This window comes from Eschrichtius robustus, chromosome 8, assembly GCF_028021215.1.
Source record: "Eschrichtius robustus isolate mEscRob2 chromosome 8, mEscRob2.pri, whole genome shotgun sequence".
Taxonomy (NCBI): Eukaryota; Metazoa; Chordata; class Mammalia; order Artiodactyla; family Eschrichtiidae; genus Eschrichtius; species Eschrichtius robustus.
This window is the reverse complement of record NC_090831.1, coordinates 93,317,107-93,342,975: the sequence shown is the minus strand read 5'-3', so window position 1 is coordinate 93,342,975 and position 25,869 is coordinate 93,317,107. Positions and strand designations below refer to the sequence as shown.

At 35.0% G+C, this 25,869-nt stretch overlaps 1 protein-coding gene and 1 pseudogene across 1 annotated transcript in view; one reads left to right on the top strand and one right to left on the bottom strand.

Moving 5' to 3' along the window:
- The window catches only part of SAMTOR (S-adenosylmethionine sensor upstream of mTORC1), a 79,854-nt gene extending 62,165 nt beyond the window's left edge, over positions 1-17,689 (top strand). Inside the window, exons 4-5 of the mRNA XM_068550054.1 lie at positions 170-284; positions 15,713-17,689. Coding sequence (XP_068406155.1) covers positions 170-284; positions 15,713-16,342 — 745 coding nt within the window. The 3' untranslated portion in view covers positions 16,343-17,689. The remainder of the gene's footprint in view (positions 1-169; positions 285-15,712) is intronic.
- On the bottom strand, positions 13,866-14,840 carry LOC137768718 (protein-L-histidine N-pros-methyltransferase pseudogene; annotated as a pseudogene).
- Positions 17,690-25,869: the final 8,180 nt, after the last annotated feature.

Sequence of the window (25,869 nt, the reverse complement as noted above, 5' to 3'; positions counted from 1 at the left end):
ATAAACAAAAGAGCTTTTAGGCTTCAGTAATTTTTAAACATGTAAAGGGATCATGAGACCAAAAAGGGAGCCAATAATCTATATGATCATTTTTATTCTCAAATGTTTGAATTTTTCTTATATTTTATTTCATCTTATAAAAGGCATAATGAAAATAATCTATTTTTAGGTTGCTACAAACCTCAGGAAAGATCAGATTACTTGATGTTGGCAGCTGCTTTAACCCATTTCTGAAGTTTGAAGAATTTCTAACTGTTGGCATAGACATCGTACCTGCTGTAGAGGTATGCATAGTTCTGTTTGTTTTGAGATGAATATTTTACATGTATATATTACAAAGGAAAGCACTGTCTTTACATTCCTGAAATAGCAAATATATTTCTTGTGTACAAGTTGATAATAAGAGACTATTTCTATTCAAAACTAAATGTATATTCCGTGAAAATTTGAGCATTTAGTTAACTAATATTAATTTGACCAATACCATATTTGTCTTCATTTTGTTTTGTTCCCTGTTTATCATCTATCATTTCAATCAAGAAACTTCAGTAAGTTGCAAAGATTCCTTATTTTATTTTTTAATGCATCTCTCTCTGAAATGTACTGCGATGTAGAGCTATTATGGAATAGTGGAAAGAGCAGGGGCTTTGGAGACAGCCAAAACTTTATTAAATCCCAGCTATTTGTACTTAGTAGATAAAACTACTTAACTTTACAAAGAATGTTTCCTCTGCTTTTAAAATTAGATTTTTTTCCCCTCAATGACATACGTTTATAACATTTGCCATTTTACTTTTGATATGGCACCAGGCACAAAAATTTTTTTACAAATTTTTATTGCTATAAAGAGATTGTGGTAGAGTATAAACTCAGGCGCAGAGATTTTTTTTCCTCCACTCCTATATTCCCAGCACCTAGAAGAGTGCCTGGCATATTAAGTACTCATTAAATATTTCTTGAATAAAAGAATGAAATCTTATTTTCAACCTTGATTTGACTCTCTGAGCCTCAGTTTTCTCGTCTGTGCAGTGGGGTTTGTAGTGGACCATACCTTATAAGATTGTTGTCATGTTTACTTGAGAAAAAGTATTTAAAGCACCTAACAAAGCACCTGTTATATAGTGAGTGCTAAAGAAATGTTTACTGTTATTATTGAAAAGTTCCTGCATGAAGAGTCAACTTTCATATGAATTTATTCTTTAATTTTTATGAGCTTGACTGTCTATATTGAATCTATATGACTAACAATAACAAATAAGAAAATGCTAAAAGCATTACTATTATCTCCTAAACGTAGACAGATACTTGCTTTATGGTAAAACAGCTGTTCTTAGCTTACCACTGCAGAGACTTCCTGGGCCATTAGAAGCTATAGTTTTAAAGTGCAGGTGGATTTGTACATGGATTCTCTCCCCTTCCTTCCTCAAGACACACATTAGAGATGTCCTTCAGGGACTGGTAAGACATGATGGCCATTTGATCTAAACCTAAGGTTCAAATATTTAAATATTAAGCTTATTTATAGATAGGGCTATAAATTTTCAACTGTAAAGCCATTAGAGAAGGCAAAAGAACTATTATACATGAGTTCAGTAGTAGAATCAGACTTTGATAGTTCCAGAACCCTATAACTAATTTTAAAACAAAGGGAAGAAAATTATACTTCCAGTCAAGATGGAGTGACAGGGACCAGACTGATCCTCTTTCCCCCTGCCTGCAGCAACTAAAAAGTGGACAAAATATTCAAAATAATATACAAGACACTGGACATCAGGTAATGAAGGACAGTGACCCCCAAGAGATGGAAAACAAATGAGATGAGCCATATGGTTGCACCAGCACATAGCCTTCAGAGAGTTTCCAATGTGTGGCACAAACAGGGGATCCCAAGCAGAGTCCAGCTGATACTGAGTTCTAGAGGCAGAGGTGAGAGTCCTGAGAGACCAAGACAGCTGGGGCTCATGGACAAAGTACCAAAGATATGAGAGCTGCACAGAGAGAAAACTCCAGGGGTCTGCAAAGAATCCTCCCTGAGTACTCAGCTGAGTACTTATCAGTACATGTCTGTGAGAAAACTACATGAGACGGGAGGAAGTACCACCTCAAAGATCTAGAGGTTATAGTGCCCAGCACACTCACACAGGCTGGAAGTAGCACCCGTTCCCACCAGCCACACTGGAAACCTCAAGAATCACAGTATCTTGGGTAGAGTACACAGAAGAGCCTTGCATCAGTAGTGGAGAATAATTAGCCTTAGACTGAAGGCTGCTCTAGTCCCACCTAACAAATCTTGAAACAAAAACCAAAAAGATCAAACTGTCTCCAAATAATTTAACTATATCCTAGAGCAAGTTAGACTATTTATAGCAATACCAAGTCATCCAGGACCCAGCAAAGTAAAATTCACCATGCCTAGCATCCAATAAAAAAGTAATCAGTCAAGTAAAGAAACAAGAAAATAAGACCCACAATGAGGAGATCCATCATCCATCAGAGACCAACTGTGAACTAACACAGATGTTAAAATTTGGAAACAAGGACATTAAGATAGGGACATTATGACTGTATTCTGTATGAACAAAAAGTAAAGTAGAGACGTGGAAGATAATTAAAAATACCCAAATCTAACTTCTGGAGATGGATACTGTGATCTATTATATGAAACATGTACTAGATGGGATTAATGGTAATTAGATATTGAAGAAGAAAAGTTAAACTGAGGACATGGCAATAGAAACTACCCAAAATTAAACTGAGTTTTTATTTTTTAATGGAAAAGCATCAGCAAGCAGTGAGTTAATTTCAAATGGCCAAATATAAGCATAATTGGAGTCCCCCCAGAAAGGAATGAAAGAAGTAATGGTCAGAATTTTTCTGAACTTGATAAAAGCTAACTAATAGTAGAGCTGACCCTTAGCACCCAGGGGAATTGTTCCAGGACACCCTACCACCACCACAGATATCAAAGTCTGTGGGTGCTCAGGTCCTTTGAGTCAGCTCTTCATGTCCCTGGGTTCCATGTCCACAGATACAGAGGACTAATTGTATATTTCTTGGAAAACTCCATGTATAATTGGACCTGTGCAGTTCAAACTCGTGTTGTTCAAGAGTCAGTTGTAATGTAGAGTTTATAATCTATATAAAAATAAAATGTATGATAACAATAGCACAAGAGGGGAGAAAGAGAAATATACTATATGTATAGTAATAGGTTTTTATACTATATATGAAGTGGTAAAATACTATTTGAAGGTAGACTATGATAGGTTAAATATGTAGACTATAAATTCTAAAGCAACCAGTAAAATAAAGAGTTACAGCTAATAAGCCAGCAAAGGAGATAAAATAGAATTAAAAAGAAATTTCTTTAATCCAAAAGATGGCAGAAAAGAGAAGGAAACAATGAACCGATGGGAAACATAGAAAATAAATAGCAAGATCATACATTTAAACTTAAGTTTACCAATAATCACATTAAATAGATGTGGCCTAAATACACCAATTAAAAGGTGGAAATTGTCAGATTGGATAAAAAAAAACAAGACTCAAATATATGTTGCCTACAAGAAATGCACTTCAATTATAAACATACAAATAGGATGTGTAAAAGAAAGGCACTGTGGCACTATTACAGTCAGACAAAGTAGATGTCAGAGCAATATTACCAGCAATAAAGATGGCCATTTCATAATGATAAAAAGGTCAATTCATCAAGAGTACAAAACAATCCTCAATATATACGCATCTAATAACAGAGCTTCAAAATACGTAAACCAAAAACTGATAAAGTAGCAATTACAAATAGACATTTATAAAATTATAGTTGAAGATTTCATTACCCCTCTCTCAATAATTGATAGAACAATTAGAACATCGGTCAAAGAAGAACTCACAAGGAAAGTTAGACCATATTTTGGAATGAAGATAAATAAAAACATAAGATATCAAAAACATAAGATATGTATAGGATGCCACTAAAATCACTACAATAGTACTTAGAGGAAATTTTACAATACTAAACACCTTCATTAGAAAAATAAGAAAGGTCTCAAAGCAATGACATCAACTTTCCAACTAGGAAAAAAAACAAGGCCACATTAAATCCAAAATACAAGAAAGAAAATAATAAAGATTACAGCAGAAATCAATGAAATAGAAAACCTTCAGAAAAATAGTAGGGAAAAACTGATGAAAGCAAACACTACCTCTTTGAGAAGATCAATAAAATTTATAAATCACTAGCCATACTGATTAGGAAATAAAGAGAAAGGTGTGACATCATGTATATTTTACCAATATTAAAAGAAAGGAAAATAAATATTACAAAAAATGTTATGCCAATAAATTCCACAACTTAAGTGAAATGGTCAAACTCCTTGGAAGACGCATACTGCCAAAGCTCACTCATGAAGAAATACATAACCTCAGTAGTCCTAAATGTATTAAAGAAATTTGAATTGGCAGTTAAAAACTTTCCCACAAAGAAAATTCCAGGCTCAAATGGCTTCACTTCCCAACTTATTCTATGAGGCCATTACCCCAATACCAAAACCAGAGACATTATAGAACAACAACAAAAACTTACCACGCCCATCATGAACATAGACAGAAAAGTTGTCTACAAAATTCTAACATATTGAACCCAACAGTATTTCAAAAGGGATAATACGTCATGGCTAAGTTTGATTTATTCTAGGAGTGTAAGATTGGTTTAACGTTAAAAAAAATACTCAATCTCTAACACCTATACAAAAATCTACTCAAAATGGATTAAAGACCTGAATATAAGACCAGATAATATAAAACTCCTAGAGGAAAACACAGGCAAAACACTCTGACATAAATCGCAACAATATATATTTTTTTGATCTGTGTCCTAGAGTAATGGAAATAAAGACAAAAATAAACAAATGGGACCTAATTAAACTTAAAAGCTTCTGCACAGCAAAGGAAACCATCAACAAAACAAAAAGACAACCTACAGACTGGGAGAAAATATTTGCAGACAATGCTACCAATAAGGGATTTATCTCCAAAATATACAAACAGCTCATACAGCTTAGTATCAAAAAAACAACCCAATCAAAAAATGGACAGGAGACCTAAATAGACATTTCTCCAAAGAAGACATACGAATGGCCAACAGGCACATGAAAAGATGATCAGTATCACTAATTATTAGAGAAATGCAAATCAAAACTACAGTGAGGCATCACCACACACCAGTCAGAATGGCCATGATTAAAAAGTCTACAAATAATAAATATTGGAGAGGGTGCGGAGAAAAAGGAACCCACCTACACTGTTGGTGGGAATGTAAATTGGTGCAGCCACTATGGAGAACAGTATGGAGGTTCCTTAAAAATCTAAAAATAGAGTTACCATATGATCCTGCAATCCCACTCCTGGGCATATATCTGGAGAAAACTCCAATTTGAAAAGATACATGCACCCCAGTGTTCATAGCAGCACTATTTATAATAGCCAAGACCTGGAAGCAACCTAAGTGTCCATCAACAGATGAATGGATAAAAAAGATGTGGTATATATACACAATGGAATATTACTCGGCCAGAACAAAGAATGAAATAATGCCATTTGAGGTAAAATGGGTAGACCTAGAGATTGTCATATTAAATGAAGTCAGACAGAGAAAGATAAATAGCATATGATATCACTTATATGTAGAATCTTAAAAAATAATGATACAAGTGAACTTATTTATACAACAGAAACAGATTCACAGACATAGAATACAAACTTATGGTTACCAAAGGGGATAGTGGGGGATGGGTCTGGGGGGGAGATAAGTTAGGAGTTTGGGATTAACATATACACATTACTATATAGAAAATAGATAAACAACAAAGACCTACTGTATAGCACAAGGAACTCTACTCAGTATCTTACAATAATCTATAATGGAAAAGAATCTGAAGAAGAATATATATATAAATGAATCACTTTGCTGTACACCTGAAACTAACACAACATTGTAAATTAACTATACTTCAGTTTAAAAATGGTTAAAAATAAAAGTACATATACCATAAAAAAAAACCCACTTATTCTTTTCATCACCGTAATACACTAAAAAAGAAACCTACAGCTAACATCATACTTAATAGTGAAAGAAAAATGTTTTTCCAATAAAAACTGAAAAAAGAACAAGATAAGGTTATTTACTCTCACCACCTCTATTCAGCATTCTCTAGAGGTTTTAACCAGTGCAGGAAAGCAAGAAAAAGCAATGATAGGCATCCACATTGGAAAATAAGATGTAAAACTGTCTTTGTTCACAGATGACATTGATCATCTATTACATTATTCTGTGGAATCTACAGAGAAGCTACTAGAACCAGTAAGTGAGTTTAACAAGGTTGCAAGATGTAAGATTAACATATAAAAATCAATTCATATATACTAGCCACAATCAATTAGAAATTTAAAATAGTACCATTTATAATAGCATCAGAAATATGAAGTATTTAATATATGAACATATACTTATATGAAATATAAAGCTGACAAATATATAGCAAACCTATATATTGAAAACTATAAATTATCAAGAGAAAGTAAAGAAGACCTAAATGAGTAGAGATATATACTGTGTTTATTGGTGGAAAAACTCAATATCTTTAACACATCCATTTTTCCCAAAATCTATAGATTCAGTGCAATCCTGATCAAAATTCTAGCAGGTGTTTTTGTAGAAATTGAAAAATGTATTCTAAAATTTGTGTGGAAATCCAAAGGTCCTAGAATAGCAACTTTTTAAAAGGACAGTGTTGGAGAGTTTCAAAATTTATTTTAAAGTTACAGTAATGAAAACAGTGTGGTATTAGTGTCAGGATTATTAGTGAAATATAACAGAGAGTCCACAAATAGGGCTAAGCCCCTTATAGGCGTCCCAGAGGGAGAAGAGAGAAGAGGATCAAAAATGTATTTGAGAAAATTATGGCTGGAAACTTCCCAAACCTGAAAGAGAAAATACTCATATCCAGGTACAGGAAGCACAGAGGGTCCCCAAAAGATGAACCCAAACAGACCCATATCAAGACATATCATAATAGAAATGGCAAATTTAAAGAGAGAATTTAAAGACAGCAGGAGAAAAACAAAGAGTCATATACAAGGGAATTCCTGTAAGGCTATCAGCTGATTTCTCTGGAGAAATTTTGCAGGCCAGAAGGGAGTGGCATGATATATTCAAAATGCTGAAAGGGGAAACCTGCAAACTAGGATACCCAGCAAAACGATTATTTAGAATAGAAAGCGATAAGAGCCTGCTGTATAAAAAAAAAAGAAAAAAGAAAAGAAAAAGAATAGAAAGCGAGATAAAGAACGTCCCAGACAAGCAAAAAATAGTTTATCAGTACTAAGCCTACCCTAAAAGAAATGTTAAAGGGTCTTCTCTAAGTGGAAAGAAGTAAGGATCTACAGGAAAGGGAAAATCCCACTAGGAAAGGCAAATATATAGTAAAGACAGAGAATCAATTGTGAAAGCAACTGTAACTGCAATAAACAGTTAAGGGAGAATCATGAAGATGTAAAATATGACGTCAAAACACAAATGGGAGGGGAATTAAAAATGTAGATCTTTTAGAATGTGTTTGAACTTAAATGACTGTAAGTTTAAAATAAGTAGATATATTATAGGTCAATACATATGAACACTGTGGTACCACAAATAAAAAAACTTACAATAGATATACAAAAATTAAAAAGAAAGGAACACAGCTTACTACTAAAGAAAGTTCATCAAACCACAAGGGAAGAAACAAAAGAAGAAAAGAACAGAACTACAAGAACAGCCAGAAAACAAGTAATAAAATGGCATTAAGTACATACCTATCAATAATCAGTTTAATGCCAATAGACTAAATGTTCCTATCAAAAGACATAGAGTGGTTGATTGGCCTAAAAAACAAGACCCATTTATATGCTACCTATAAGAGACTCACTTCAGAGCTAAAGATACACACAGAATGAAAGTGAGGGGATGGAAAAGATATTTCATACAATGACAAGAAAGTGGGGGTAGCAATACTCATATTAGACAAAATAGAATTTAATGGAGTATATAACAAAAGACAAAGAAAGGCATTATATAATGATAAAGGGATCACTACAAGAAGTTTTACACTCATTAACATATATACATCCAACACAAGAGCACCTAAATATATAAAGCAAATAACTAACAGACATAAAGGGAGAAATTGACAAGAATACAATAATAGTAGGGGACTTTAACACCTTACTGGCATCAATGGACAGATCACCCAGATAGGAAATCAATAAGGCAACAGTGGTCTTAAATGACAGAATGGACCAGTTGGACTTAATAGATATCTACAGGACATTCCATCACGAAACAGCAAAATATACGTTCTTTTCAAGTACATGTGTAATGTTCTCTAGGATTGATCGCATGCAAGGCCACAAAACGAGTCTCAACAAATCTAAGAGAATAGAAATTATATCAAGCATTTTTTCCAGCCACAACAGTATGACACTAGAAATCAGTTACAGGAAGAAAAATGGGAAAAGAACAAATGGGGAGGCTAAAACAACATGCTACTAAAAAAACCAACGGTTCAATTAAGAAATCTAAGAGGAAATCAGAAAATAACTGAAGACAAATGGAAATGGAAACACAACTTTCCAAAATCTATTGGATGCAAAAGCAATTCTAAGAGGGAAGTTTATCACAATACAGGCCTTCCTCAAGAAAAAAAATCTCAAACAACCTAATTGTGGACCACCTAAAGGAATTAGAAAAGGAAGAACAAAGCCCAAAGTCAGCAGGAGGAAGGAAATAATAAAGATCAGAGAGGAAAAAAATGAAATAGAGACCCAAAAAAATAATGGAAAAGATAAGTGAAACCAAGAGCTGGTTTTTGAGAAGACAAACAAAATTGATAAACTTTTAGCCAGGGTCACCCAAGAAAAAAAGAGAACCCAAATTAACAAAATAAGAAATGAAAGAGGAGAAATAGCAACTGATACCACAGAGATACCAAAAAAAAATAAAAATAAAAAAAGAATACTATGAACAGTTTTATGCCAACAATTTGGACAATCTAGAAGAAATGGATAAATTTCTAGAAACCTACAACCTGCCAAGACTGAATCAAGAATAAACACAATTTGAACAGACTGATCACTGGTAGTTTAACTGAATTTGTAATTTAAAAGAACGCCCAGCAAACAAAAGTCCAGGACTGGATAGCTTCACAGAGGAATTCTGCCAAACATACAAAGAAGAGCTAATACCTTTCCTCTTCAAACTAGTCCACAATATTGAAAAGGACAGAACACTCTGAAATTCATTCTACAAGGCCACCATTACCTGGATACCCAAAACAGCAAAGACACTACAAAAAAGAAAATTGCAGGCCAATATCTTTGATGAAAATAGATGCAAAAATCCTCAACAAAATATTAACTAACCAAATCCAGCAATACATTAAAAAGATCATACACTATCATCAAGTGGGATATAGTCCAGGGATGCAAAGATGTTTCAGTATTTGCAAATTAATGTGATACACCACATTAACAAAAGGATAAAAGTCACATGATCATCTCAGTAGACACAAAAAGCATCTAACAAAATTTAACATCCATTCGTGATAAAAACTGTCATCATAGTTGGTATAGAGGGAACATTTCTCAACATAATAAAGACCATTTATGACAAACCCACAGCTACCTTCATACTCAACTGTGAATAGCTAAAAGCCTTTCCTCTAAATTCAGTAACTAGACAAGGACGCCCACTCTCACACTTCTATTTATCATAGTATTGGAAGTCCTAGCCACAGCAATCAGGCAAGAAAAGGAAATAAAATGCATCCAAGTTGAAAGGGAAGAAGTAAAATTGTCATTACTTGCAGATGACATGATAGTTTATATAGAAAACTCTGAAGTCTCCACCAAAAAAACTATTAGAACTAATAAATGAATTTAGTAAAGTTGCAGGATATAAGTTTAATATACAGAAATCTTATGCTTTTCCATACACTAGTAATGAACTGTTGGAAAGTGAAAGTAACAAAAAAGAAGTCTCATTTAAAACCACATCAAAAGGAATAAAATACCTAGGAATATACTCAACCAAGGAGGTGAAAGACCTATACTTCGAAAACTATAAAAAACTGATGAAGGAAATTGAAGATGATGCATAAACATGGAAGTATATCCTGTGCTCTTGTATTGGAAGAATTAAGGTTGTTAAAAGGGCCATACTACCCAAAGCAAACTACAGATTTAATGCAATCCATATCAAAATACCCATGACATTTTTCACAGAACTAAAACAATCCTAAAATTCATATAGAATCACAAAAGACCCCAAGTTGCCAAAGCAATCTTGAAAAAACAAAAACAAAAACAAAACTGGAGATATCACGCTCCCTGGCTTTATACTACAAAGCTACAGTATTCAAAACAGCATGGTACTGGCACAAAAACAGACACATAGATCAATGGAACAAAATAGCCCAGAAATAAACCCACACACCTATGGTCAATTAATCTATGACAAAGGAGGCAAGAATATAAAATGGGGAAAAGACAGTCTCTTCAGCAAGTGGTGCTGGGAAAGTTGGACAGCTGAATGTAAGCCAATGAAGTTAGAACACACCCTCACACCATGCACAAAAATAAACTCAAAATGGCTTAAAGACTTAAACATAAGACATGATACCATAAAACTCCTGGAAGAGAACATAGGCAGAACACTCTTTGACATAAATTGTAACAATATTTTTTCAGATCTGTCTCCTAGGGCAAAAGAAATAAAAGCAATAATAAACAAATGGGACCTAATTAAACTTAAAATCTTTTGCACAGCTAAGGAAACCATCGACAATACAAAAAGACAACCCACAGAATGGGAGGAAATATTTGCAAATGATATGACTGACAAGGGGTTAATATCAAAATATATAAACAACTCATACAATTCAATATCAACAGAACAAACAGCCCAGTCGAAAAATGGGCTGAACACATGAATAGACATTTTTCCAAAGAAGACATACAGATGGCTAATAGGAACATGAAAGGATGCTCAACACTGCTAATTGTTAGAGAAATGCAAATCAAAACAACAATGAGATATCACCTTATACCTCAGAATGGCTGTCCTCAAAGTCTGCAAATAACAAATGTTGGAGAGGATGTGGAGAAAAGGGAACCCTTGTACACTGTTGGTGAGAATGTAAATTGGTGCACCTACTAAGGAAAATAATATAGAGGTTCTTCAATAAACTAAAAATTGACAACCATATGATCCAGCAATTTTACTCCTGGGTATATATTAGAAGAAAATGAAAACAGTAGTTCAAAAAGATACACGCTCCCTTGTTTTCATAGCAGCGTTATTTACAATAGCCGAGATAAGAAAGCAACCTAAGTGTCCATCAACGGATGGATAAAGAAAATACATACACATATATGCACATACACACAGGTATATACACATACATACACACACAATGGAACCTTACTCTGCCATAAAAAAGAATGAAATTTCTGCCATTTGCAAAAACATGGTTGGAACTAGAGAATATTATGCTTAGTAAAATAAGTCAGACAAAGACAAATACTATATGATATCACTTATATGTGGAATCTAAAAGATAAAACAATGAATGTATATAGTAAAACAGAAACAGACTCACAGATATAGAAAACAAACTAGTGTTACCAGTGGGGAAGAGGGAAGGGAAGAAGGGCAAGATAGGAGTATGTGATTAATAGATACAAACTACTGTGTATAAAATTGATAAGCAACAAGGATATATTGTAGAGCACTCTGGAATATAGCCATTATTTTGTAATAACTTTTAATGGAGTATAATCTCTAAAAATACTGAATCACTGTGCTATACACCTGAAACTAATATTATAAATTAACCATATTTCAATAAAAAAAGAAGACATTGTTAAAAGAATGAAAAGACAAGCCATAATCTGAGAGAAGTATTTTCAAGTTATATATCAGATTATGGACTTGGATGAAGAATAAAGAACTCTCAAAATTCAATAAGAAAATAGGTTTTTAAAATTTAAAACAACCCAATCATTTTTCACTATGCAAAAAAATTGAACAAACACTTCACCAAAGAAGATACCCAGGTAAACATCACTACTCATTAGGAAAATCCAAATTAAAACTTCAATATACTACTACACACCTGTGACTATGATTAAAATTTAAAAGGCTGGCCATTCCAAGTGTTGATGAGGATTTGGAGGAACTGGAACTCCAATAAACTCCTGGTAGAAATGTAAAACTCAGTATAAGTGCTTTTGAAAATAGTTTTGAAGTTTCTTTAAAAGTTAAACACGCACGTACTGTATGATCCAGCCACCGCTTTCCTCGGTATTTGCCCAAGACAAATGAAACATGTCCATTCAAAGACAAACAGAAATGCTCATAGCAGCTCTAGTTGTAATAGCCAAAAACTAGAAACAACCAAGTTATCTATGAAAGGTATATGGATAAACAAAGCATGGTATATCTTAATATAGTAGCCTACCTCAGCAATTAAAAAGGAATAAACTATCAATACATGCAAAAAAAATGGATTAATCTGAAAATAATTGTGCTGTATGAAAGAAGCCAGGCAAAATAAGAGTACATTATTCTGTATTATTCCACTTATGTAAAATTCTAGAAAATACCCACTGATCTATAGAGATAGAAATCACATCAATGATTGCCTAGTGGCAGGGGAAGAGCAGGGAGGGTACAAGGAAGGGATTATATAAGGGGCACAGGAAAACTTTGGCAGGTGTTGGATCTATTCATCAATTTGATTGTAGTAGTGGTTTCGTGAATGTATAAATGTTAAAACTTACCAAAGTGTACACTTTAAATGTTTGTGTGTCAGTTATACTGCAGGTTGTACATCAGTTATACTTCAATAAAGCTATGCCCCTGCCCCAAAAGGAGCAAAAGGAAGAAGAAAAACAATCTTTTTTCCACATAGTTCCACGTAGTAGAACTTTATGTGTCGCATTTCCTAATAGATAGTCCAGATGCTTATGTGACCAGCTTGTCTACACACTAACAGAATTGAGGGACTAAGGTATTAGCTCATATCTTTGATAATTAATTAACTAACTATTGTTAAATATAAGGGTAACTAATTTTTATCTGATTTTAAAACTGCTTTCTTATTCTGGATTATTTCCACAGAGTTTTTTTTTTTCCATCTCCAAAAAAGTTTATTAGCATGATTAAAAACATTTTTTGAATAATGATAGAATTTCTAAACATAAAAGAGTATCAGTGGCTATATCCTATAACCAGTATTTGCAACTGGATGGACAGCTTTATTGCCAGTCTTCATTTTATTAAAGACAATCCATATTTATTGGTTCCATGTGAAGTCATGACTGTTGCTTTGCCTGAGAATGAGTCCCTACTGCAATTAAGTATAAAAAAAATATCTCCCAGATGAACCAGTTTGCAGGGCAGAAATAGAGACACAGATGTAGAGAACAAACATATGGACACCAAGAGGGGAAAGCGGGGGTGGTGGGGGAGTGCTGTGATGAATTGGGCGATTGGGATTGACAGGTATACACTGATGTGTATAAAATGGATGACTAATGAGAACCTACTGTATAAAAAAATAAATAAAATAAAATTCAAAAAATATATATCTCCCATAATCGGAGTGTGACCTGCATGACTGAGTAAAGAGTTAATAAAAATCCTCAAAGAGTTGGGGTTTTGTTTTTCAAAAACATTTTTTACACACTACAAAGAAATAATTAGTATTTTGGCTTTTAAAATTCCTGCATGGTATTTAGAATGGCAGTCCCCAAAGGTCCTCCCTTCACAAAATTGAGAACACAGACCCTCTTCCGGAGCATACATTCTTGGGGTGGACTCTGAAGACTTCAACCTCCACGTGTTTATACTGGTTTGAGAACAAAGCGTCATCCAGAATGTAGTAGTCTATACATGTCACCTTCACACAGGTATGGCAGTCTGGTGAAAGCTTCGATAACAAAACCAGCTTTTCTGAAAACTTCAGGCAGAGACTATTCACTTGTTCTTCCCAGTTCTATCCCTTGATTTCCAAAGTTTCTGATGGTTTATCCCACTTGCCATCTATGTTTTCCACATTGGAATGAAAAGGTAAGACCAGAGCAAGGATGACCCTGCCTCTAGTTGGCTCCAAGACACTTCTGATATCTTTTAACAAAGTCAGGGGCTGATCACAGCGGTCCAGCAAATTCAAGCAGCTGATGATACCGTACTGGAACCCTGTATTCTGCCATTCATTTTTACCAAGCACTCTGTATTTCTTCTTCTGAAGCTGCCATATCATAGTTTCAGACAGCTCAGTGGCATAAATTTCTTCAAAATGAGGACTCATGATTTTTGTGACTTCTCCATCTCCAGCACCTAAATCAAGAAGTCTGTGGGTTTTCCAGTCTGGATTAATTTTAAGCAGTCTCTGAAACTGATCTGGTGAAAACACAAACATTGAGCCTCTTCCTAGCAACCCATTGATAGATGTTCTAGACATAAACTGGCTAAAAACAGATGACACAAAAGAGTGATATAATTGGGTACAAAGACAGCCTGGAGTGATTCGCAAAGTTTCTCTCTGTTGCACACAAACCACTGGTGGTTCTTCCTGCCGCCTGCGGCCGCCGCCAGCCCACCCCAGTCCGCTCGTCATGTTCATGTACAGGGAGCGGGTGAGCGGGCTCCGCAGGGTCCACATTCTCCGCGCCAGCCACACGGACGCCAGGCTCAGACACAGCCAGCCCGCGAGCAGTCGCATCGGGGGCCGCGGCCACTCGCTCCGATCACCGCCGGTGCCGGGGCAAGGAGGAGGACGCGCTGCCGCCTCCAGCTGCCGCCGCCGCTGCCTCCCAGGATCAAGCCATCGCGCCGAACTCGCCCATCCAGCTCCTTCAGGGCAGAGGCGGAGGGTCTCCATAGAGTTTTAATATTCAGCAAATGATACAGTGCTGTTTATTTTTTTACTTGTAGTGTATCTCATGGTCATTTGACTCAGTTAATTAAATTTAATACATAGTTTGTTTCAAGCCGGAGATTAGCTTTTTAATAGAATCAATATATTATTAAAATTACTTCTGAGATGGTTACAGTTAATGGTTGAAAAGATGTTTTTCATGACCTTAAAAACGTTTAAGGTATTTTGCTTTTACACATTTATAACTGCTTTCATTATCCTCTTTGACTTCTTTGATTCATCTTTATTTCATGGTATTTCTTGTTTAAAGTTATTTTTATATTAACCTGTTTTTTGGTAACTATAAATGTTTAAGTGAATATAAATATGACTAAGTTTAGAAATAAATCATCCCTGTAAGCTCTTATCCAAATTAAATTTCAAATAAACCCTTATTATTTTTTAAAAATATATACTTAAACATTATTTCTAATTTTTCATTAATTGTTACGCAGAAATATATTTTTTTAAATGATGACTAGAAATTCTTTGGGCTTAATTACTCTGAGATTTTTCTGAGTAAAAGTTTTGGTTGAATAAGTGTGTGCAAGTGGAATATTTATAAAGGAAAGGTACATAATTAAAGCTTGAATTATGTAGAAATGCTGTGAAATAGTTTGGTTTAAAATTTATGTAATTAGGTGGAGGTAATCTTAAAATTCTTAACATGCCTTGTTTTTCCCTTTCTGCAGAGTGTGTATAAATGTGACTTCCTGAATTTGCAGCTTCAGCAACCACTCCAGCTTGCACAGGATGCTATAGATGCCTTTTTGAAGCAGCTAAAAAACCCTATTGATTCTCTTCCTGGAGAACTTTTCCATGTGGTTGTTTTCTCTCTCCTTCTTTCCTATTTTCCATCACCTTACCAGCGATGGATTTGCTGCAAGAAAGCCCATGAACTGTTAGTGTTAAATGGTTTATTGCTTATCATCACACCTGATTCCTCCCATCAGAACCGTCACGCTATGATGATGAAAAGCTGGAAGATTGCTATAGAGTCCCTGGGCTTTAAACGTTTCAAGTATTCAAAATTTTCACATATGCATCTGATGGCATTTAGAAAAACCTCCCTAAAAACCACAAGTGACTTGGTTAGTAGGAACTACCCAGGGATGTTATATATTCCTCAAGATTTCAACAGTATAGAAGATGAGGAATATTCTAATCCTTCCTGCTACGTTCGATCAGATATAGAAGATGAACAGCTAGCATATGGTTTCACAGAGCTCCCTGATGCTCCATACGACTCAGATTCTGGAGAAAGTCAATCCAGCTCTATTCCTTTCTATGAGCTAGAAGATCCCATATTACTTTTAAGTTAATATAAAAGCAAAAGGCCCTTTCAGTCCAGACTCCTAAACTTAATTGCTTACACTAATCAGAAATACTAACATGAACTCAGTACTTAAAACCTGCTTTGCATAGAAGAAATGCAAAGGTTTACAGAGTTTGCTATTTTTTTCTACTTCTGGATTTTAAAATTTATTCTTATATAGAAAGCTTAAAGTTTCACGCAGAGTGACTCCTGTCATAGCAGAAACCACTTATTTTAGCATTTAGCACTAAGATATTATAGAAAGGTACCTTTTTCTCTTTAGTGCTATTGTGAAAAATGAAGCATAATTTGCTATGTATTTTTCTTGTTTTCATCTTTTCAGTGTTGACTTTAAACCATTGCAATGAGAAACTAAGATATGTAGAAAGCTGTAGATTGCACTTTGATGACTCACAAGTTAAATGTGACAGAGATAGATTGGTTTAGTAGTTTTGTGATGCACTTATTCTTTTTTCTAACTAAATTGTTACCTGTTATAGAAAGCCATTTTGGCTCAGTTTTGTCTGATGATTGAACATTCCCCAAACTTTTTGGAATTGATAATTCTTATTCTTTCTTGCTTGCTCATTTGGCAGCATCAGACATTGGGGAGATATTTCCCCCGAAGTATGTATTCTAATTTGATTAGCATAGTACAGTAAACACCATTGCCAAAATAGAGTTTTCATATCTTTCTTGTTGATTTGGGCCTTGGTGTTAAGTATATTTAACGGTGAGAATTCACTTTTACTTTTTTACATTTAGATTTCATTTACAAAATTTTCTATTTAAGCAAGGAACAATATAATACTCAATACTGACCCGAAACACATTTGTGAAAGGGTTTGCACTTGTAAGAGAGCTTATGTTCTACCTAGACCAACCTTAATAGGGTCCTCACCTTTCCATTAAGGAGGTGCTGCACTACAAGTCTGGAATTATATAGAAAAATTTTAAATTAATCCTCTGCTGGTAATCTCATAAAATGGTTTTGACGTTTTGGTATTCTAATTTCTATCTAAATCCTAGCAGAAATTTTTCTTTGAATATATAAACCATTAGTTGGCTGTGGGAATTTTCCCTTTCCACATTGATAAATGCCTTTCTGTGTTTCTGAATCAGAAGCAAATGATTAAGGAGAAATATATGTCCAACAAGACAAGATTAGTTTAAATGGCTAAGAACATTTAGTCCACATTGTCTTGTCAGCCAGCAATTGTCATGTAAACTATCATTTTTAAGAGTGCCACTGTGTGGATTTTTTTTCAAGTGGTTATTACATTAAAATTACCTCATACTGAGGTTTTTGCACTGAAATATCACAGTTTCAGATTTCATGGTTAATGTTGTGTGTGTGCGTTTTTAAAGGAAATTTGCATTTTCAATAGTTGATCCTAAATTCATAAACTGAACTTCTTTACTCTGATAAAAGTGTTTTTGTGCTTATTGTGAATTGCTGTAGTTAACTCTGAATGTCAAACTTTATTTAGAAATAAAAAATTTACCCTTTAAGATATAAATGGTTGAGTGTGTATACCCAATATTTCAAATTAAATTTCACATTCTAAATTAATGAAAGTAACAAGATTGTAATTAACCTAAAAGTCAGTTGAGTAAATGCAATAAATATTGGTTGCTCAAGTATGCCAGAAGTAACTTGAAGTTTTTCGTTTACTTTCAATAGCATAAGATTACTTAATAATAAGGAATAATTAGGACTTTCTTTCCAATTAAGCACTACAGGTCAAGTCTTGTAACTCGCCCAAAAGAAGAAAAAAAACACTGTGTTCAGGGTAACATAGAAATGTGTGTTGTTAGTACCTCCTTTACCATACGGTCCGTTTTCTGTGATTTGGCTAAATGCTACCTTAAAGGCAAAGAAAAGCAACATACCAAACAAAAGTGCTTTGAAAGTAAATGAAAACAGTGCTTTTGAGAGGCTGGTGTAAGTATTGATATATGACCTTGGAGTTAGCCCATGTGTTACAGCTAAAATGTTGGTGCTATAAATTCTTCTGATTGTTTACAGATGTTGATTCTGCTTATGCTCCAAAGTGTGCATGATGTATTTTAAGTAGTACTTTGAAGAAAAATCTCTTTATAAAAACCTATACTCTCACTTAGTATAAATTTGTTTGGATTTATAAATCTCATTTGTTACTGTAAATTCATCTTCAAAATTAGATTGGCGCAGGATTTAAACTAACACGTATTCCACCAAAGCCAATTCAACATATAAATGTTAAAATATAAGCAGTCATGTGGCTTGGTGCCAGATTATATATGTAATGACACAAGAAGTTATTAGAGCCTTTAATACTGTATGGGTACTCTTGAGAATGATTTTGTTTGGATATGAAGAAGTTAAGGGGCCTCCTGTCACATTCACAACAGTATTCTCCAAAATAATTTGATGTTTCAAAAACAAATGATCATTTGCTTGGTTTCTTCAGGATTATGACTAGATCAAGTGGTTTATATGATAGTTGCCAAGTGGTGGGAGGTGGCTTACCTGAAAATGTATGTTTGTGTTTGTTGTATTTTTTCACATTTTGTGAACAAAGCACATTTATTAAAAATTTTAAATTTTCTAATATTCCTCGTCTATTATTTACGAACTGAAAGTTTTGTGGTCTTGACCTAATCTCACTAAGTGATTTCAGAATTGGGAAGCAATTTAAAACTTAAATGACTTAGAATTTTCTATCTGGTTTCATCTAGTCTAGTCCCTTAATTTCATAAATTCATTCACTGAGATCCAGAGAGCTCAAGTGACTTCCCCATTATCATGCTATTTACTGACGAACAAGGACAACAAACAACAAATTCTAGTTCATTATATGTCAACTATATCATACCGTGCTTTCCTTTGAAGTTAATTACATCCAAGATAATTTACCTAAGTATATCAGTTATTTTAGGGCAGCAGATGGCTTTCTCATGATGTGAAAGAGTTCTTTATTCATTAAACAGATATTTGAATTCTACCAAGTGCAGTATGCTGCGGAAACAGCAGGGCTTGGTGTGTTCACAGTCCCCTGCTTTCATTGGAACTTAGGATCTAATGAAGATGACAAGCATTCTACATGGAGTTAACATCTGTATCTAGGAATGATTGCCTACTGATCCTACACATTTGCTCCTGCTTAACTTCCTTAATTTGTTTCCTAAATAGAACAGGAGGCAAAAAAAAATTTTAAACACAACAAAAACTGTTTAGCAAATCACATACACATTGTAGATAAGAGGGATCCCTCCAGAAAAGTGCAAACTGAAAATAAATTCTGATTGTTAAAGGCAGGGAAAAAATGGAATTGAGCTTTTGCTCCATATTCCCACACTTTCTGAGCACAGTGCTGCAATGGTGTTCCTCTTCAAGAGTCCACATACTAGGTAAGTAGAATGTAGACTTAAGATCTGGCTCCTTCTTGGTGTTGGAAATTGTTAGACAGCAAAGGCGAAAAATACCTCTAAATTACTAGTCCCAAAAAACATAATACAAACATTTATTACAAAGAATGTTTGTATTATAATTATTTTATTCGTTCCAAAAACTTGATTTGCAGTAACTTGCATGATAGTTCACAATAAAAAATTCATGTCCATGATCAATTGAACACAAAACTCCCCAAAATTATTAATGGTGGCCTATATTACATAATACCCAATAAACAAGCATGCTACAATAGCTAACAAATCAAGACCTCTAAATGTTATAAAAGGAGAGAAGTATAGGTTTTCTAAACCCTATTTTGTCTTAGAGATATTCAAACCTTAACAATTGGATCTCTTAATTTATTTTAAACTCAAGTTTGAATGTATGTTTTATCCCAAATTTGTTTCAGAATGAGCTCGGTAGTTTAGTGTGTATTTTTCAGATAAGAATTTGTTACAGATGGCACTACTAAGTGGTAACTTTGAGTCTACATAAGCAGTGTTCAACTGTGAATTTTATTTTTAAACAGAACACCTTTGCTCAATTAATAGAAAGCTATTCCACTTTTTGCAATAATATAAAGCACTTGTTATTCATGTCACTGCTTGTCTTTAGTAACTGAATATATTGATAACTCTTTTACACTATAGATTTTAACAATTTTAAGATTGGGCCCATCAGTAGTACCAAAGATGGTACCTATGTTTTTTAACTTACAGGAAGATACAAGAAATTAGGTAATAGGCGTTGACTGCAGGATCGTTTCTTGAATTTGTCATCAATAATAAGATTGTAAAACAAATTTGTTGATATTGTTGGATTGGAATACCCATGTAAACAATAAAAGTAGTAGGAAGCATTACTCAAAAGACAAAACAATGCCTGGTAGCATTTTCTGGCACTGGGCCTATTTGCACCTCTTTACAGAAAATAGCCAGGAGAATGTACATGCATTTTTATTGCTTGTATGTCTTATCTATTGAAGGCAGACACAACCAAGTAAATCAGTAATCTCCTAATGACAACATTCTTTCCACATACCTTTGAGCTGGTGGGGGAATCAGATATCTAGAAGAATATGACTTGTCACAGATACAGTCTATATGAGGCTATTATGGAATCCACATGTAAGTCATTTACATTTATTCCCTAGACCTACGAATCTTTCCTAGAGTTAACTAATGCCACTCTAGCTATTCCCATTGCCTTCTACCAAGGAAAAAGAATACAAACATGGCCATGGCCAGTATTAATTTAGTTCTCCCTCAAACTCTTGTCCTGTAACACATCCCCTGTTTGGAGAGTGCTGAGACAGGCTAAAATATGTAGGAAAGATAAAGTCATCCAGAAACAATTATAGTTTTTAAATCGCCACAGGCCTTTTCACTAGGAATCTAAGAGATAACATTCCCAAAGCCAGGCCTAGAAGTAAAGTAGATGCATGATTACTGGAAAGAAGAGAGGTAAGCAGGCTAAATCCCTGGAGCCTGCCTGCAAGTAGAAAGATGCTTAGGAAACAGACCTGAGACAGAAAGAGGTTCTAATGGCTTGACTGTAAAAAGGAGCTTTTATGTTTTTCAACCCCATTGAAATATTAGCACAGATTAAAGTACCAGAGTGCAGGTTACTGTGGAAAAATAGAGACCTGGGAATTTAAAAGGTAAGATAATATTTTGATAGAGAGGAAAAGGTCTGGATCTTGTGTGACCAGAAGTATTATCAAGGTAGGAGAGACCCCAGTGGCCTGGAGAATGATGCCAATTGGAATGAGCTATAGAATGGGAGTTAGAATGTCACAAACCATCTCCTTAGTCCTGCTTGATTCATCATTTGAGGCTTCATTACTACACTATTACACTAGACTAGGTACTGTAAGGAATAGGTGTCTGTTGTGCTCTTCAGAGCTAACAATGTAACTTAAGAAAAAAAAGAGAAATACATTTGCATTAATATGAAGCAAGAAAAACTTTAAAATTGAAGAATAGTATATTCTGGCACTGCTGCATTTGTTGATACATATCAGTGAAATCTGTTCATGTGATTATGGCACACTGTCCATAACCAACCTAGATGCAATTAAATATGGGTATCTCTCATCATGGAAGTACCAAATATAAATGATGCCCCTCCCTGCCTCTCCCAACTCAACCTCCTACACTCTCTCCTTCACCTTCTATGTTAACCTCCTGGGGGTGGGGGCAGGGGAGAACCAAGCCTGTGCTCACCTTTGCAACAGCTAGTCCCTCTGCCTAGAATTTCTCCCTCTTATATTGGATTTGCATGGCTAGTTGATTTTTGCTAATCAGATCTTAGCTTGCATGTCACCTCCTCAGGAGGACCTCCCCAGTCCACATAATCTAAAGTAGTCTCTGCATCACTCACCTGGTTTATCCTTTTCCTTTTTTGTCTATATATATGGGCAAGGCCCTCTTCCATCCTATTCTGTATCTTCAGCTGAGAAAAGTGCCTTGCACAAACAGGTGATCAGTAAATATTTGCAGATGAATTCATTTTACTTTATAGAATGCAAGCGAGATGACACAGTTTCACTACCAATACTTAGTTTATGAATTTTTTTTCGGGGGAGGGGAGAGGGTCTAGGTCTGTTTTATATTGTTTATTACTTAATGTATTCTCAGAATCAGGATATAGCTCAATTTATATTTCAGAAAAGTCTGAATTGGTTTGTATAAAATGTAGCTTAGATCAATACTAAGTAATTTCTCCCCTCACCCCGCTTGCTTACTCCTACCCATTTAGATTTCTTGTTTCTTAATCTCAGATCCTTTCTCACCATGTCTCTGTGACATCCAATCCCCACCTCTCTCTCATTGCCAATAAAATAATTTAAGTTTGTAAGCCATCATTACCTTTACTACATACTAAAAAGGAAGATTTAGCTAATTGATGTCTTCAACTCCACAAGAGAAGTGGTACTCCAGCAGTTTCTTAATTTGTGTAAGGGATACATTATTCCAACTACTGCCCAATGACTTTATATCCAGATAGGTTTCCACCATTAAATACTATGACATCTTGGGCAAATTTCCTCAGGACTTATTTCTTAATCCACACATTTTGCTGTGTTGAAGATAGGTTTAAAAACAATTTATATAAAGCAAGTAACACAATCTTGTCATGTAGTAGGGATATAACACATAGTATTATTTGTTTTAGCAAATAGGCTTTTTTTTTTTTCTATAAATTTATTTATTTATTTATTTATTTTTGGCTGTGTTGGGTCTTCGTTTCTGTGCGAGGGCTTTCTACAGTTGCGGCGAGCGGGGGCCACTCTTCATTGCGGTGCGCGGGCCTCTCACTATCGGGGCCTCTCCTGCTGCGGAGCACAGGCTCCAGACGCGCAGGCTCAGTAGTTGTGGCTCATGGGCCCAATTGCTCTGCGGCATGTGGGATCCTCCCAGATCAGGGCTCGAACCCGTGTCCCCTGCATTGGCAGGCAGATTCTCAACCACTGTGCCACCAGGGAAGCCCGCAAATAGACTTTAATAGCCCTGTTACTTTTTCTTAGTCTTGCCTGTTCTGTGCCTTCCACACACATTAACCATTTCACAGCCACCATCACCACTCGATTCAAGATCTTGATATCCACTCCTTAGAACCAACTGAGCAAGTTAAATAGTGTTAATTTTATCTTGGATTTTCTCCCCTATGAATTCCCAGCAAATGACATAGAAGATACCCAGTTCGTTACACCTACCCTGCAAGGTTTCAATGGAAACCACAAAACAAATCTCAACACAAGATTGTCTTGTCTTTTTAAAATATGATTTCATAAAGATGGGTAACCACTTCAGTATGTTTGATTCAACTGTCTAATCATTAAGCACGAAGGAGTTTCCATAAATATAAACGATGGCAGTTAATATGAACTAGGAGAATCACCAATTTATTTAAGAGTAGGAAGGGATTAGGGATATTACAGCATTAAACGGGAAAAAAACCTTTGAAACATAGTTCAGTTGCTAAAGTACCGACTTCTCTAGCTCTACAAAAGCACACCTACTGTTGCTTCTATCACATCCCAAGTTATGAGTGTAACCTCATCCATGGAGAGTACTTGTCTGAAAACCAACTAAAGCTCTGGAACCGCAAAGGCCTTGTACACAAGAACAAATTGGAGACTTGGTACCCACTTTTGACATGACAACAGCCTAGAAAATTACAACAGGAGCAACAAAAAAGACACATTTTTAAAAAATACCATTCAGTTCTAAATAAAATCCTTTCAATAGTCATTATAACAATAACAAGTATGATTGAAACTACTGCATATCAGGTATTATGCTAAGTAAGCATTCCACAAACAAACATTGCCTCAACAAGCCTTTCATCCTCTCAACAAGCCTACAAAGTACTATTATTATTATTATTGTACTAGTGAGGAAATAATCTTTGAAATATTAAGCAATTGTCTCAAGTTACATAGATAGAAAAGTGGCTCAGCCAGAATGTAACTTGGGTCTGCCTAACTTCATATCTTATGTTCATTCATCACATTACCTGAGGTGCCTAATAAATGTGGTTGTCTGACTGACTATATATTTTTGAAACTAGTTTCATAAGGAGTGGGCACTGTATATGGTGCTGTGAGGATGCAAAGTTGAATAAGATATGCATAAAGTGTTTGCATTACATTGTGCAAAGCATTCTTTTACATTCTGAGTTCTGATACCAAGATAAATCAGACAGATTATGCCTTCAAGAAACTTCCAGTCTAGTAGGAAAGACAAAATATGTACATGAAAATTATAATACAAGGTAGAAAATGGGATGCCACAAAAGAAATTGAAAACTGAGTCAAATATTTTCTCCTTTAAAAAGGAGAAACCTTTAAACCAGGCAGTTTTACAGGTGAGTTTTATCAAACGTCTATGAATGATTTTTTCTAAAATCTGTTCCAAAGCATTCAAAAAGAACTCAAGAGTTCAAAAAGAAAGAGGAAACTTTCAGTTATAGTTAATTCAAACTTGGAGAGCACACAGATACAATTACAAGCTGTATTAATTGTCTATTGCTGCTGTAACAAATTGCTATAAAATTAGTGGCTTTAAAAACTACATATTTTGGGCTTCCCTGGTGGCGCAATGATTAAGAATCCGCCTGCCAATGCAGGGGACACGAGTTTGAGCCCTGGTCTGGGAAGATTCCACATGCCGCGGAACAACAAAGCCCGTGTGCCACAACTACTGAGCCTGCACTCTAGATCCCGCGAGCCACAACTACTGACCCCGCACGTCTAGAGCCCATGCTTCTCAAGAGAAGCCACCACAGTCAGAAGCCCGCACACCCTGCGCACTGCAATGAAGAGTAGCCCCCACTTGTCGCAACTAGAGAAAGCCTGCGCGCAGCAACAAAGACCCAAGGCAGCCAAAAATAAATAAATAAAAATAATAAAAAAGTTTAAAAAAAAGTAAATAAAATAAATAAAAAATACATATTTATCATGTTACAGTTCTGTAGGTCAGATGTCCAACATGGGTCTCACTGAGCTAAAATCAAGGTGTTGGACAAAGTTGCATTCCTTTCTGGAAACTCTAGGGAAGAATCCATTTCCTTGCCTTTTCCAGCTGGAAACCACCTGCAATCCTTGGCACATAGCTCTCTTATTCCATCTTTAGAACCAACCATGCAGATCAAGTCCGTCTCCCATCACAACTTTGAACCTCCTTATCTTTGCATCTCTCTCCATCTCTCTCTAATTGCAGCTAGTAAAGGTTTTCCCCTTTTCAGGACTCGTGATTAGATTAGGCCAATGAGAATAATTCAGGAATATCACTTTAGCAAAATGTCTTTAACCTAAATCACATGTGCAAAGTCCCTTTTACCAAGTAAAGCAGTCTATTCACAGGTTCCATGAATTAGGACATCATTGGGATACTATTATTCTGCCTACCTCACAGACAATTTTACTTATAAATATTAATGCAAAACTAATAAATAAAATACTATAAAAATAAAGTAAAAGTAATATATCGACACAATTCATTATCACCATCAAGAGTTCTTTTTCTTCCAAGCATTAATCCAGGTAAATAATAATGTAAGTCACTATATGCACCAATTTAAAGAGAAAAACC